At 35.2% G+C, this 16,489-nt stretch overlaps 2 protein-coding genes across 2 annotated transcripts; both read left to right on the top strand.

Moving 5' to 3' along the window:
• The first annotated feature begins 10,749 nt into the window (after positions 1-10,749).
• LOC108322208 (RING-H2 finger protein ATL54) lies at positions 10,750-12,310 on the top strand. The gene has a single exon (XM_017554231.2). It carries the CDS (start codon positions 10,889-10,891, stop codon positions 11,849-11,851), a length of 963 nt encoding a protein of 320 aa, XP_017409720.1. The 5' UTR covers positions 10,750-10,888; the 3' UTR covers positions 11,852-12,310.
• A 2,235-nt stretch (positions 12,311-14,545) lies between these two features.
• Positions 14,546-16,468, top strand: LOC108322204 (2-oxoglutarate-dependent dioxygenase 19). Its single transcript, XM_017554225.2, has 3 exons — positions 14,546-15,141; positions 15,472-15,799; positions 16,087-16,468. Exons 1-3 carry the CDS (start codon positions 14,555-14,557, stop codon positions 16,330-16,332), a joined length of 1,161 nt encoding a protein of 386 aa, XP_017409714.2. The 5' UTR covers positions 14,546-14,554; the 3' UTR covers positions 16,333-16,468.
• Positions 16,469-16,489: the final 21 nt, after the last annotated feature.

Here is a 16,489-nt window from a genome sequence, read left to right as displayed (position 1 = left end):
CATGAAGAAGTACACTATATGGGAAATCAAGGTCTTCAGCCAAACTATGATCAACGTCAAAGTTTTAATCAAGGATGGAGACCTCATCCTAGTATGGGACAAGCTGTTCCTTTCAACAGACCACCTCCACAGAACTCTCAGCAACAACCTTCTCTGACAGAAAGAACTTCAAAACTGGAAGAAACTCTTCAGCAGTTTATGCAGGTATCAATTTCCAACCATAAAAGCACAGAAGCCTCACTTAGGAATTTGGAGATTCAGGTGGGTCAATTAGCTAAAAAGTTGGAAGAAAAACCAGAGAAAGACTTTGGGGCAAACACTGAAGTAAATCCAAAGGAAGAATGCAATGTTATTACTACAAGATCAGGAAGAATTCTGGAAGAAAGAGAGAATGAGAAAAAAGTGAGTGAAGAAAAAGATGAGATGAGTAAACAGGGAGATGAAGAAAAAGAGAGAGAGGGAGAGAAAAAGAAAGAACATGTGTACGAGAAACCTCTTCCATATCCAATGGTTGTCTCTAGAAAGGAGAAGGAAAAACAGTTCAGGAGTTTCATTGATATTTTCAAGAAGTTGGAAATCAAGATGCCCTTCTCAGAAGCACTGAAACAAATACCTGCTTATTCGAAATTCATGAAAGATGTGCTCACGAAGAAGAAAAAGTATATTGAGGAAGAAACTATAGAAGTACAAGGCCAGTGCAGTGCTATCATTCAGAAGTTGCTTCCACCAAAGTTTAAAGATCCAGGTAGTTTTACAATTCCATGTACCATTGGTAAACTGGCGGTTGGAAAGGCTCTAATTGATCTGGGAGCCAGCATAAATCTGATGCCCCTTTCTATGTTTGAGAAAATTGGGGATCTGGAGATGAAATCTACACGCATGACTCTACAATTGGCAGATCGATCAATCAAGTATCCTTATGGAGTGGTAGAGGATGTGCTCATAAAGGTAGACAAATTGATATTCCCTGCAGATTTTGTCATCATGGAAATGGAGGAAGACAAAGAAGTACCTCTCATTCTGGGACGACCATTCATGAAGACAGCAAAAGTCGTCATTAATATGGATGATGGAACGCTGAAACTGAAAGACAAAGATGAAGAGGTAATTTTTAATGCATTTGATGATGTGCAGCAGTGTAATGAAGAAAAGGCAATTCCTGGGGCTGCAAATGAAATCATGTGTGTAAGTGATAAATCAGATGACCACCAGTTGTTGATGCAAAGCAAGGAGCCCAGATTAGGAGAGCCAATTATACTGAAAAATAAGTTGTGGGTTTTCAAAAGAAAAACCAAAGACGGAAGATTTGAAGTTGAAGCTCCTTACTCCAGGGTAACCAGAAAGATATCTAGAAAACAGTGGAAGGGTTGTTGGTGGAACAGAGGAAAGAAGCTCACCAAAATAAAAAATCCACCATGAGCTTAACAGGTGTCGAGCTAAAGACGTTAAACAAGCGCTTACTGGGAGGCAACCCAGCTTTCTAACTCTATCTATTTATGTTTTCAGTTATTTTGGTTGTGTGGATTGAATCTGAATATGTCTGGTTGTGTGGATTGAATTATGTTTATGCAATGATTTGATTGTGAAGTGTGTGTTTGAAGTTTGAATTTGAATTTGGAATTCTGTCCATGATAACTGGCATGATTGTGAGATTGTTATTGCAGAATCTGAGTTTTAGAACTTGTGTTATGATTATATATGATTTGTTCTTGAATCTGATTGATTGTGACCCAGAAGTTGAATATCTGAGTGTACTGAGAAAGCTTTGAGAGCAAGTGAGAAGTTGTTATTTCTATGAATTTGGTTTTTGCATAATTCTTATTAACACAGATGCATTCTGGTTTAGAAATAAGAAAGGCAGTTGTTGTTGTTGAAATTAGCTACTTGGCCAGTTGACTACCCATATGTGAATATTCATCCATTGTTATCCTGTTTGAGCCTTATATATATTTTTGTGTACCCTCAGCATATTACAGAACAATCTACCTTATCCAACACTCTAGAAGAAGAGAACAAGAAACATATTTGTCAAGATGATAGGTAGAAATTAAGTTTGGGGGAAATCATAATCAGTTGAGTCTTAAACTGATGAAAAAAAAAAAGTATCAAAGTTAGAGAAAAATTCAAAAAAATGTGTTATGTGATGAATGAAGAGGTAGTTGATGAATAAAGTTTCAATGTTGTTATGTTCTTGTTCTCTTCTTCATTAGTGTTGTTTTGTTTCCCTGTAAAACCATGTTTCTTCTAGCCAAGCCAAGTTATAACCTGAGAAAGTCCTTTTGATTTAAATCAGAATGTTTGAAGTGTATATGAGATGACTTGCAAAAGTTGATGAAGTAGTTGATGACAATCTGAGTATGAATTGGAGTTGTAAACACTTGCAGGTTGAGATAATCACAGATTGAGCATTATGGTTTTATTCTTTTTTTGGTTGTCTTATCATTTTGGATTCAAGAACTTGTCAATATAGAAGTTATAACATTTGATCTGAATATTTGGAGGTGTAGGTACAATCTTTACTGTTGTGTCAGATATTATGTGATGGAATATTAACTGCTTTGTTGGGTTCGTTTGTGTTGTTATTGTCTATTTTCATGAGGACACGAAAATATATAAGTTTGGGGGAGTTTGATAGGTGAAAAGTTTACCTATTTTTGTTGCTTATATTGTGGGGCTTTTGAGTAAGTTTTAGTGTTAATTCTCATGAAAAGTGTATAATTGTTGATATTAGTATAATTTTGACTGTTTAAATGTTTTTGATGTTTTTGTTGTTTATTTTGATGATAAATAAGGATTGGATTTCATAAAAGACTTGGACCAGGCTTAATGGACGCTGTTTTGCCGAAAGTTTCGCGCCCGGGCGTGAGAAAAAGGACTCTGGGCGCGATTTTACCGAGAAGGTCGCGCCCGGGCGTGAGAAAAGGGGCGCCCGGGCGCAAATTTACAGAGAGGTTCGCGCCCGGGCGCGAGATAAAAAGGGGCGCCTGGGCGCCACATAGAAGAAAGAGGACGCTCGTCCAGAGTGAGGACGCTCGTCCAGAATTGGGCCGCTCGTCCAGAATTTGGACGCTCGTCCAGAATTGACCCGTGACTTCAATTATTGTACCCTTCTTTATATCAGACTCCAGAGGCATTTGCAGTAGGGGGATCTGGAACGGGGAGAAGACCAGGGACGCTGCTGCAGCTGCTCCAAGGGGCTTTCATGGTGGAAATTCACCAATTTCCACCATCCAATCCATCATTTCTCTCTTCTATGTTGTATATGTGTAGCTAAAACTCCATTTCACTGGGGTTGAGAGTAAATTTCTGAAACTCTGTAATTTCTCTATTAATGCATGATCTTGTCTGAATTTTGTGTTCTATCTTTATTTTTCATGCTTTTGATGGAAATCTGAGCTATTTGAACGGTTAAATCATTGGAAAATGTATGAGACCGTGGACCTAGGATAGAACTGCTAAAGGATTTCGAGTCCTAGACATAGGAGGGAATTTTTAGTCATCTGTGACATTGTGTTTAAGGCAAATCTGATAATTGAATTAGCTAAGGAATTAGCAATTTAGTTTGAATGATTGAGAACTGTCTCTGAGGAATCAGGACTGCATGCGCCTAGGATGTCGATGCTTAATTTTGAGAAATTGTGTTAGTAGAAAATTACCGGAGTGATGAACTTGAATTTCAACCCCAGTGAACTTTAAGTAGACTGTTTGTATCACTTTACTTTCATCTGCATGCTAAAATTCATCTGTGTTACTAAATTACGTTTATTAATTGCTAAATTAGTAAACTTTAACAATTAGTGAAACATAACAAATCCCTTGGGAAAACGATATTCGGACTTACTGATTTATTACTTGTACGATTCGGTACGCTTGCCGAGGTCTCAACAGTAAGTAATGATAAATGTTGATCTGGTTTTTCATATTCTATGCACAGGTGATTTTGTGAGTGATGCACCATGTAATACTTGTTGAAATCTTTGGGAAAGCATGGATTTATTTCTGATGTGCAAAGTCATTCTATCAAAATGTCAAATGTCTTTTGTGTTGTGTTGTTCAGTTTCTTTCTGTGATTTCCTGAGGGCATGAAATAGTTCAAGTTTGGGGGAGTTGATAAGTGTGAAAAAGAGTTGTTTTTACACTTATAAATGATCTCAATCTTCTAATTATTCATGTTATTACTCAGTGAAATGTTGTAATAGGAAGTAGATTGTTATATAAATTATTGTACAGGAAAGGATGTATAATTGGAAGTCTGTCAGCCAATTCTCGCATAGCACAAGCCAAAATTCGCACTGCCAGGAAACGAAAATTCGCATAGCGCACCAATACTTGTGCGCTGTGCGAATAACATCAGTTGAGAGGCCGCAATTACAAGAAATTCGCATAGCGCACACACACATGTGCGCTGAGCGAATTAATGAAGTTAAGTGGCTTTAAAAGATGTGACAGAAAGGCAGAAACGATCTTCTAACACACGAAAATAGCCAGAAAAATACTGGAGAATTCAGGAGACGATCAGGAGACGATCAGGAGACCTTTCAAGACATCAAGACTTCACTTTCTGCAAGGAATTGTTGTAAAGAGTACGTTTGAGATGTCTAGGATAGGCTAAATTTTTTGTTCATTGGAATTGGTTGTATGACGAAACATTAATGTAAATTTTCTGTGCAATATATGTTTTTGTTTTTGTTCTTTTCTTGACTTGATTTTGATTATACGGGAGTATTAATCTCTTTAAAAGTTTTATTGTACTGGAAAGTATTTTTAGAACCAGAAACGTAAGAAAAGAAACTAAAAGTAACTACGCTAGAAATAGTTTCTGTGCTTTTGGTCATTCTCAACATCTGAATTCAATGCAAAATTATCTGATGAATTAATTAAGGAATTAATAATTCAATAGATAATTTTAGAACTTGTTTTAAGGAATTAAACCAAGATACTCTCATGTGAATGCTTGAACAGAGAATATATGTTGTCCAGGAATTTACTGTAATGTTAGTCAAAGACCAATTCCAGTGATCTTTTATTCAATTTTTCAATCTTAATTTTTTTTTACGTTGTTAATTTCATGCTTAATTCCAAATTGAAATCACAAATTTTATCATCAGTAATTGATCTTGATAAATAATTTTAATTGAATAACGTAACTCAAATTCCCTTGGGAGAACGATACTCTTTTACTTATTTATTGTATTACTTGAAATGATTTGGTATACTTGCCAAAAAGTTATCAGAATGAAGGCAAGCTTATTTCGTCAAGGGATTGGGTTCTAAGTACTTTAGTGAGTAACATTAACATTAATGCATAAAGAGGAATTCTTATATACATGAGAGGGAACTCAGTGAAATCTAACCCCAACAACATATTCATCTCATACTAAACAACATCCGTTCATCTTTGTGTTACTCTACTATTGATCAATTTGCATTCATATTTAATTTTTTGTCTTTGCATTTTAAACCAATGATCTCATTTCTTTTAAGTCTTAATTAATTGAGTTATCACGCAATTGTTTAGTGCCGAGAGTCTTCTAGAATACGATACTTGGTCTTACCATTTTATATTACTTGTGCGATTCGGTACACTTGTCGATCCATTAACAAGTTTTTAGTTTCGTTTCTGGAGATCAAAAATATTGTCAACACTCCTCAACATCCTCGTCAGGGGCCTCAAATGCCTCCTCTTGACCATGAGTCTCATAGGTCTCATCCTCAATAGGAGTTGCACGTCTTCTACAAGCGAAAGTGGTAGATCTTCTTCGAGCTTCGCCCTGCGTCGAACTCTCTCCTCGAGAACTCTCACCTCGAGAACTAAAAGATGCACCGCGTGTTCTTGCCATTTCTGACAAAAATTTAATTGTTTCATTTTAAAAATTAAATAAATTATTGTTTTAAATATCATTAATAAACTATAAAAAAATACAATTTAAAATAATTAAACTAATAATAATTAATTTATTGACTACAAAAAAAAATAAACAATTACGCTAATTAATTTAAAAAAATTAAATACATTTCCATTTAATTATTATTAAATTAATTATTAATTACAAATACAAATTTACTATAAATAAATTAAATAGAAATACAAATTTACTAACATTAACTTAAATTAAGGCTTAAATGCTTACTTCGTCCCATGTTAAGATGTGAATTTCTATTTAATACCTAGTTTTAAAAATGAATCTATTGAGTCCCAAAGTTGTAAAAATTGTATAAATGAAGTCCCCTCTGTTAAATTAGCGTAAACGGAGTTAACTCCGTGCTGACCTGGCTGCACTTTTTTTCTCTCTCTGTTTTTCTCTTTTTCTCTTTTTCTCTCCCCAATACCCATTCCCAGCCAACACTTCTGCAAGCCACCATGCCAAAACCAAGCAACCACTTCCAGCCAACCCTTTTCAGTCATGGGCACACCCAATTCCCTCCAGCCGTTTCTCCCAACATCATATCCCACAACACTGTACGCTCTGGCCGAGGTTACCCAATACAAAGTTTCTCCAATGCACACATTCTCATTGGGTGTCCACATCGTCAGTCTCACCGCGAATTCCACCAGCGTCGACCCCACAATCTGCCACCTGCCATGTAGACTCTAAACGAAGGGAACAGAGTTGAACTCGAAGAATCCGAGACTGCGACTCCAACGGCGGGGTTGGTCCTTGCAACGGTCAACTCTGAGAATGTGAAGCAGCGAAGAGGTCACTAGAGTTCGAATCTTCAAGGCGGATCTCGCAACGGTCCCGACGAGATACGACGTGGATCCGCCCTAACCAGATCTTGTCGGACTGGAGTCACTCGCCCCTCTCTTCACCGACTTTTGCAGCCAGACATGTTGATTCGAGTCGATGGTTAAGCCGAGTCGACCCGAGTCGATGGTCAAGTTGAGTTGACTCGTGTTGATGGTTCAGTTGATTTGATTCTTGTTGATGGTCAGGTCAAGTCAACCCTTATTAAAGGTCAAGTTAAGTCAACTCATGTCAAAGGTCTAGCCGAGTCAACTCGAGTTGAAGGTTGAACTGAGTCAGATTGGGTCAACGGTTGAATCGAGTCGGCTTGGGTCGAAGGTCGAGTTGAACTCGTCTGAGTTGAATTCAAGCTTAATCATCCTAGACCAAAGTCGAGCCTAATCAACCCACACTAAAGGTCCAGCATAATCGACCCGAACTGAACACTGACTCAAGTCGAGCCAAGTCTACCTGAGTTGAAGATTGAAATAAATTGACCCTAATTAAAGGTCAAGACTATTCAACTTGGACTAAAGGTCATAACTAGTCACCCAAGTTGAATCTTCGGGAGTCGACTTGAATTAAAAGTCAAGACGAGTCGTTTTGGATCAAAGGTCGAGCTAACTCAACTTGTCCTCAATGACAAAATTGAGTTAACCTTAAAATAAAATTTAAATTGTTTTATCCAAACAAGAAATTTGAAATCTAAGATATTTCAATTACCTCATCCAAACAAACTATTTAAGAAATGAAGGGCACTCGTAAGTAATAATCTATTTCAATTTCTTGGAATTATTGAAATCATTCATCCAAATACAAGGTTAAGGATAAGATTGAAGTAAAAATTTTCTATCAATGCAATAAAGAATGTCTTTAGAAGGCAATAACATGTAGTATGCTTTTAAGTAATGTTGGAGATATTATATTGACTAGACACAAAGTAGAATTATAATATATAATATAAGTAGGTGTAAATCTTATTTTACAAGTTAATTTTATAAGATTAAGTTACACTCAAAATCCACTTCTTAAAATGATATCATAGTTATTTGAAATTTATCCTAATAAGATTTATTGTTTGTTAGACCTATCATATCATCAATTATTGAACTGCTATTAGACCACTCATTAATATATAATCTTGGTTTAATACCTCTTTTGGTCCCTCGAAAGGGGGCAAATGTTCAATTGGGTCCTACCTTTTTTTAGAAGTTCAATGTGGTCCCAACTTTTGTAAAAAATGTGCAATCAAGTCCTTTTTGGAAACGGCGTTGATTTTTTAACGAAGCAGCTGACAAGGTGGACTGAAGTTAGCTACGTGGCTGTGTGAGGGTAATACGTGGCTGTGTGAGGGTAATACGTGGCTGTGTGAGGGTGATACGTGGCTGTGTGAGGCATCAAATGCATAAACAATTAGAATAGAAAACGAAGGGAATTAATGATACTAAGGACTCCATTGGATTAAATTTTTTCATAAACAACAAAAGGGGGAAAACTAAGGGAGGGCAAGTTAAACGAAGAAGAATTATACCGAGTGCTGCTGGTCTTGGGGGAGCAGAGGGAGCGAGGGTGAAGCTGTGTTGTTGTGGGAAGGGGAAGGGATTGTAGGGTTGGAGGATGGTGCGGGGTTTTGAGGGTCCAACGGTGAGGGTTTGGACGACAGTGATGCGCTCTCCGCCATTGATTTTGATGTGATGGATTGATCGGTGCTATGATGCAGCCATGGGTGCGCAGGGGAAGGCGTAGAGAGCTGAGTTGAATTGAAGGAAGGCGGAAAGCTGGAGAATCGATATGCGTCAAGAACCTTGCTTTCGAACAATACAAACAACACAATCTCTTCCTTTCTTCAAAATTGAAAAACCCTTTTATCCATTAAGATTAAAATTAAGATTAGCGTATGCTGAAACCAATAATTCCCACCACAATCTCCCTCCCTATCACCTTCTCCACCTCAAAACGCAACCCACCACTGCCGCAGTAAAATTACAGGATGTTTTTATCTGATTTTAAACCCTTTTATAATTTCTATGGGGTTTTTGTCTTCTTTTGTTTGATGTAATTTGGAGGGTATGCGTGCTTAATTAGGGTTTCTGACTTTTTCCCCACATGAAAAAGTACTTGGTTTTTGAGGATTCTGGTTAGTTTTATGTAGTACTCATATTATTGTTAAGCAGAGTAGGGTTCTTCCTAGTAGTGGGGAGACTGAGGTTGTTCAAAAGGTTGTTTGTATTAGGATGATGGTATGCTGAAAGCTTCTTCCTCTATGTTATGGATTTGGTTGATTGTCTTTTTGGACTGGTGAATCCAATGGGTCTGCACCCTTTGCCATTGTTTTGAAAACAAGTGCATATCTGGTGTTCTATTAACTCTTGCTGGTTTTCTCTTTAAGATGGCCGTGAACAATCGTTGTTTTGTGGAATGGAAAGAGCAGTTTCTTTCACAGGAGCGTTGTAATCGTGTGGTTCACTATTACCTGAAGGATGCTGCTGGAGAATCTATCACAGCCACGTATCACCCTCACACAACCACGTATTACCCTCACACAGCCACGTAGCTAACTTCAGTCCACCTTGTCAGCTGCTCCGTTAAAAAATCAACGTCGTTTTCAAAAAGGACTTGATTGCACACTTTTTACAAAAGTTGGGACCACATTGAACTTCTAAAAAAAGGTAGGACCCAATTGAACATATGCCCCCTTTCGAGGGACCAAAAGAAGTATTAAACCTATAATCTTCATGCTTAAGATGTAGATGTCTCAATATGAAAAGATTTTATATTAATTAGAAATATATATATATATATATATATATATATATATAAATGAATTATTTTTGGTGTTAAGAGTTCTATTAATGTTTTCGTAAATTAATAACAAACATAGTTGCTAATTTGATTGAAGAATCTTTACGGTTTCTTTAATATAAAAAGGAGACTAAATTCTAAAAAAATTACACTAGTAAAAACCAGTATAGCAGCATTAGATATGAACACTTATGTAGATAAAGGATACTCTTCTAACTAATTTAATTTAATAATATTTTAATTAATGATAATTTAATTTAATAATATTTCAATGAACATAAATGTCATTCGAAATTATTAACAGTGGGTTTGTCAATTTATCTGATATTGAGACTAAAATTGATAAATTTCGTAATAATTCAATTGTGTAAAATTAAATAAAAATTATCATTAATTTATATATTACTTTAGAGTTTTGAATATCAAGGGTGTTTATTGGATTATATTATTTGATAGTCTCATTTTATCCAATTCAACCTAATTAGATTATGTTGGATTTCATTTATGATTGAATCAGACACAACATTTTTTCTTTAATTAATTTTTTCTTTATGTTTATAGCGGCTTCTATCAACAGATTGAAGTGAGATAATTTTATTGTATTTCGTTAATGATTTGTTATTTTAAAATTATATTTTATTTGACAAGAGAGAGATATACAATCTCTATCCACAACTTTCCTACAAAACAATATATCTATCGTTACATTCTTTTTGTCCCTATACAAAAGTTGCCCACATTTCTACATTGTTTATAATTAATTTGTGGCTTAGCTAGGTCATTTCAAGCTAACTACTACTGCTACTTACTATGCCTTCTTTTTCTTTAACAATATAAAGTAGAATAAAAAAAACAGTCCTCTCGTTCACAAGTTTGCAAGTTCAGAATCATAAAGATGATTACATTTTAACACTTGAAACTCTAATTTGGTAAAGTGCTAATTTTAGTAAATACCAATGCTTATTATGGACAAACATTTTTGAAAAAGAAAACAAATAAAATATTTTTTTTTATAAGACTTCTATATGAACATCTCGTTAGCCCTCGCAGAAAACAAAGTCTCTGTCTTGACAAAATGAAAGCAAAAAAAAAGGCCTTTAGGTTTCTGGTGGGTTGGGCCGAAATAAAAACAGTAAGTGCAGTCACACCGACATAGGAGCCGCCATGAAAATAAAATAGATGCAAACAAAAAGTAAAACAAGAACCGCGTCAAAGACTGAATTTAAAAAGATGTTTCTTCCTATTACGTTAGATATAATCCTTAGTCAATGTTCCAACCTCTTCTCACCTAACCCTTCATTCATCCCTTCCAATCCAATCTCTTCTTCCGTTCCCTTGTTCCCCTTATTCTTTCTCTCTCCATGGAGCTGCATCACAGAAAGTTACTTGAGCCTCCATCTCCTCCTGTTTACAATGATAAACCAAATCCCAACAGCCACAAAACCACATTCTTGATCGTCGGTTTTTCTGTTGTAGCCGCCGTTTTCGTTGTCCTCTGCTCCTACGCCATCTATGTCAAGTTTTTCTCTCCTAGGAACAGGTCTGTGAGGAGAAGCTTGTCTCGGCCTCAAACTGAGGAAGATTTCTTGGACGAAGAAGCACATGGCCCTATGGTTGACCACCCCATCTGGTACATCCGCACCACTGGCCTCCAACAATCAGTGATCGGTTCCATCACCGTTTGCAAGTACAAGAAAGATGAAGGCTTGATTGAAGGGTCGGAATGTTCCGTTTGTTTGAGCGAGTTTGAAGAGGACGAAAGTCTCAGGCTTTTGCCTAAGTGTAACCACGCTTTTCACTTGCCTTGCATTGACACCTGGCTTAGATCGCACACCAATTGCCCCATGTGCCGTGCTCCTATTGTCACTGACCCCACAAGGGTTCCTTCCATGGACCCCAATGCTTTTGGTTCCACGTCTTTTGAGGAAGTGGAGAGTGGTGGTGGAGAAGAACATAATCATGTTCAAGCTCAAGCTCAAGCTCAAGCCCAACATGGTGATGATTTGTTGAGGGGTGAGGAAGAGGGAGAAGTTGAAGTGTGTGAAACTGAGAACACGGCTTCAGAAGTGGTCGCTGTGCAACCAAGAAGATCAGTGTCTCTTGATTCTTCTTCTGCTGCTAAGATCAGTCTTGCTCTTGCTACTGTTGTGTCAGGAGATTCTCATGGAAATAATTCAAAGAGAGTTAAAGGTGGTTGCAGTTCTTCTTCTTCTTCTTCTTCTTCTTCTTCTATCAAAAGGTCACGATCCTTCAATGCCAAGCACTTAATATCATGGTATGGGCGCAGCCAGAGAAAGCCAAACGCTCCATTGAGAAGCTTCTAATGGATTGGAAGTTGGAACTCTTGGCTCTGTAAGTTCTCAAGAGAAATTATTAATTAGGTACTCTGGAACCTCCTGTGTCTATAGTCTTCATTAATCTCTGTACAACATACACTCACCTTTTTCTGCTGTTTATGAAAAACATTAATAACGCTTTAATTATAGGTTAAATAGAGATTAATGAGGATCATAAACCTAGTAGTTTTCCAGTCTTTGCCAACTAGAAGTAGTTTCTGACTCTCAAGAAGGTGAGAGTTTGAAGGGTTTATGTGAATGAATGAAACAGGCCGTGTGATGATCAAGTGTACCTACAAAGTATAATTGCTTTGTTTGCCTCAAGGTAGCACGTGTGATATCTGTTCTGTTTTCTAAGAGGCAATGTAACAACCACTTTATGTGTATACCTTTTGTCTCATCCAGCATGATGCATGGATGAAAATAAATGCAGGACATATTCTCTAACTTTCAGCAATTAATGTATAGTAATATCTTATGAAATCATTTTGATCCTATTCAAAAGGTAAAAGTTATTAATAATGAAAGCTAAACTAGGTTTCAGAAAGTGCAATTGCTAGCAATTTGATGATGAAGGAGGTTTCAGAAACTCAAATTCACGAGCCTAAAACGCAGTCTCAGGAATTAAAGTTCCCTAGAATGATTTCATAATTTGTCACATTGTAACATATTTTAAGAGCTGGTCAGTGGATAGTTGAAAAAAATGATACAAGAAATTGGTCATGTAATAAAGCCATGACACCAGATAACAAAGAATGTCCCTCTTGTTCTTTGCTATATATGGTACAACCAGGAATCTAAACCCATTTAAGAAATTAGGTTATGCATATTTCAGTGTTTGAGGACTAGTAATGTTTTTCACTGCCAATAAATTTCTTAGGCAGACTCAAAAAAACAATAGAAATAGTTTTAATCCGCCCAAAACAATTAAATTGTACTACATTATTTTTAATCGATCTAATCAATTTAGTTTTAACTATTTTATTTACTATATTGGCATGTTTTATACAATAATTCTATTTTCAAAAAAATAAAATTAATGTTATTTTTAAAAAATGTTAATATATATATATATCCAATCAGGTTAGATGAAGTCAGATGCAGCAATTTATCAATTGTATTCTACACAATAGAGAAATAGTCCGAGGATTGAGAAATTACATATTGAGTAGTTCTAGTATAAAAAACATTTTTCTTATACATTTATTTATTTATGGCTTACTTTTTCTATAAATTAATTATAAGAAAAATACCCAAGATATACCCCTTTTATTTACCATCTTCCTTCTATTCATTCTCTGCTTTATTTTCTTTATTACGTTATTTACTTCGTTTACCAGTCTCAATTCTTTTCATTTTATATAAAAAAAGTCGATATCTAATTCTAAATTTAAGGTGTATAGATCATGTGTCAAAACAGATAGTTGGATTACGAATTGATTCATGAATTGATATAAAAATGAATTAACTTTTTTATTTTAATGAATAAAAAGTTGTGTAATCTGACTTCATTTATCATAGTAAATTAACTCATTTAATAATATTTCACTCTTTTAATTTATTTATATATTAATTATAATATAAAAAATATGAATTAAATAATATTATAATTTTTAAGAATAACAAATTATCAATTTACATAAATAATTATAATAAAAAATTATGAAAAATAATAAAAAAATAATAAAAATTATTGTTTGGTGAATTACAAATCAAACAAATCAACTCTAACTTGTTTAACACATAGATTAAACAAGTTTGACTCATATTTAAAAAAAAATATTCTTTCTCCAACCCAACCTAATTCAAATCTTTAATGAACCGAATTAACTCGGAAATTGGAATTCATTTTTTCTATTAGAACCATTATTCAAATTAAAATATATCAAGATATAATACTTTTTATTTTAATATCTTCCATGCTTCACACATACCTACCCAACAATTAAGTGATATTTACATTACTTTAATTTTGAGATCAAGAAATTAACATTTATTTCAAAATTCATATTTAACAACATTTTCGTAACATAGTAGTATATTGTGTATAATATTAAATATTTAAATATAATATTATTTAGATTGGTAATATTTGAATTATTTTATACTTATTTATTAGAGTGTTATGTTATACTTTAGTTACAAAAATTAAGATTGACAAAATCAATTCAGGAGTACAAAAAATAACAATACAATGTGGTAACGAATAGAAACATAATCTATGTAAAGTTGAAACCTATCTGAATATTATCCAAACAAAATAAAAAAATTATGTTATATAGAACTAATTGTTTCTTTTTCAAAATTTATAAGATTATGAATGTTTAATATGAATTACGTTAGATTTTAATTAGTTTTTGTTTTAAATAATTTAATTATTTTTTCTTTTGAATCATCAATAATTAAATCTTTATTTTAATTGATAAAGTCCTTGTTATAAATGTCAAATTCATTGGTAACCTAACCTAATAAATAAATAGGAAGAAAACAGACAACCTTATTCAAGGAAGAAAATAGGCAACCCAGTTCCCCTTTTTATCAAACCTCTTCCAAAGTCTAATTTGTGACATATGCGATAGTCACGAAACGACAAATGAACACATGAATGGTGGCTAACTTAATGCTTGACACGTATCAGATAGCTATGAACCGAGTAATGATAAGAACTCAACCCCATTTCCATCAACTTGAATGCCAAGACCTACTCATATTTGGTCACTATCCAACTTTCTCTTCATTTTCATTTATTTAACTTCTATAATGGCTACAACAGCTTCTGAGGTTGGCCAAGTACAATCCAATAACAGAAAAAGTTTCACAAGCGTGAAAGCACTCACTGAATCACCACAACTCACTTCCCTACCTCCTTCATACACTTACACCACAAATTCAGATGATGAGCATGAGATAGTGACAGACCCAGAAGAAGATGATCCAATTCCTGTCATTGATTATTCTCTCTTGGTCGCTGGCACACCTGATCAACGGGCCAAAACCATCGAGGACTTAGGCAAGGCTTGTGAGGAGTGGGGGTTCTTCATGCTCACCAATTACTTTGTGTCGAAGAGCATCATGGAGAAAATGGTTGATGAAGTTTTTGCTTTTTTCAATCTTAGAGAGGAGGAGAAGCAAGAGTATGCAGGTAAGGATGTCATGGACCCTATAAGGTATGGCACCAGCTCCAATGTTTCAATGGACAAAGTCTTGTTCTGGAGGGATTTCCTTAAAATCGTGGTGCACCCAGAATTTCACTCTCCTATGAAACCACCTGGGTTCAGGTTCTACCTCACTCTCTTCCACCTTTTCTCTCAACTCTTAAGAGCCTCTTTGATGACAGTTACTTATAACTTGAAAGGTTCTTAACTTTAAGAACTAACTCTTAACAACATAGGCTGTTACATATATTTTGCATGCTAAAGATATGTTAGATACGACAAGTGTAAGATACATGTTTAAGTATTTATAAAGAAATCATAAAGCATGATAAGCATATCCTTCAAATATGTGTTAGTTAGATTACTGTTGGTGATGTTAAATGCAGAAGAATGTGTAGTAAGTAGTGACTAAGATATTCTGTATGCAAAATTTGGAATGTTTTTGCTGTGAAGGGAAGCATTAGCAGAGTACAGTAGAAGAACCTGGAAACTGGGAAAGGAACTACTGAGAGGAATATCAGAAAGCTTGGGATTGGGAGTTAATTACATGGAGCATAGAATGAACCTAGATTCTGGTTTGCAAATGGTAGCTGCAAATCTGTATCCACCTTGTCCACAACCTGAGCTTGCAATGGGAATACCCCCCCATTCTGATCATGGCCTTTTGAACCTGCTCATGCAGAACGGGGTTAGTGGCCTTCAACTGCTTCGCAATGGCAAGTGGATCAACGTCAGTTCCACTTCAAACTGCTTGCTAGTCTTTGTGTCCGATCATCTAGAGGTACACAAGAACAAATGCTAGTTAAAGTTGTGTTATATTAGATTACTTGATTTGTTACTTGGTTAAGAAGTTTGTACATATGGTTAGCCCTATGAGATCTGCAAATATGAGAAATGTGTAGTTCTTTTTATCATCTTTTATCAATCAATATTTTACTTACAGAGACTTATTTTCTCTACTTGACTTATGCTTGTGATATCTCTCCCTCTCATCCTCTAATGATTTTGTTTATTTTCTAACGGCAATTTTAATTGTGATATCCTCTTACCCTTTTGTTTCTGCAATAGGTTCTGAGTAATGGAAAGTACAAGAGTGTAGTGCATCGAGCAGTAGTGAGCAACAAAGCTACAAGAATTTCTTTAGCAGTAGTAATTGCACCATCCTTGGACACTGTGGTGGAACCGGCTAAAGAGCTGCTAGACAGTCAAAACAATCCTGCAGCTTACATTGGGATGAAACATAGAGACTATTTGCAACTTCAGAGCAGCAACCGGCTTAATGGGAAATCTGTGCTAGACAATGTTAAAATCTGAATTTGAATCATATAGAGTTACCTCAAGCTATTAGCTCTAAAGTTAGAGTTTGAAGCCAGTGTTCTGTAAAGTATAATAAGCAAGCCAAAGGGATCTGGTTTTCTATGATCATCTTATGAGAACACATCTGATTCTACATGCCCAGACTACGCAAATT

The sequence above is a fragment of the Vigna angularis genome, chromosome 1 (genome assembly GCF_016808095.1).
Source record: "Vigna angularis cultivar LongXiaoDou No.4 chromosome 1, ASM1680809v1, whole genome shotgun sequence".
In the NCBI taxonomy this organism is placed as follows: domain Eukaryota; kingdom Viridiplantae; phylum Streptophyta; class Magnoliopsida; order Fabales; family Fabaceae; genus Vigna; species Vigna angularis.
The sequence above is the reverse complement of the archived record's forward strand: the minus strand, read 5'-3'. Positions and strand labels throughout refer to the sequence as shown.

Coding starts and splice junctions, on each gene's coding strand:
- LOC108322208 (XM_017554231.2), top strand. CDS start 10,889: ATGGAGCTGCATCACAGAAAGTTACTTGAGCCTCCATCTCCTCCTGTT.
- LOC108322204 (XM_017554225.2), top strand. CDS start 14,555: ATGCCAAGACCTACTCATATTTGGTCACTATCCAACTTTCTCTTCATT. Junction 15,142..15,471: donor ATGAAACCACCTGGGTTCAG/GTTCTACCTCAC, acceptor TTTGCTGTGAAG/GGAAGCATTAGCAGAGTACA. Junction 15,800..16,086: donor TTGTGTCCGATCATCTAGAG/GTACACAAGAAC, acceptor TTTCTGCAATAG/GTTCTGAGTAATGGAAAGTA.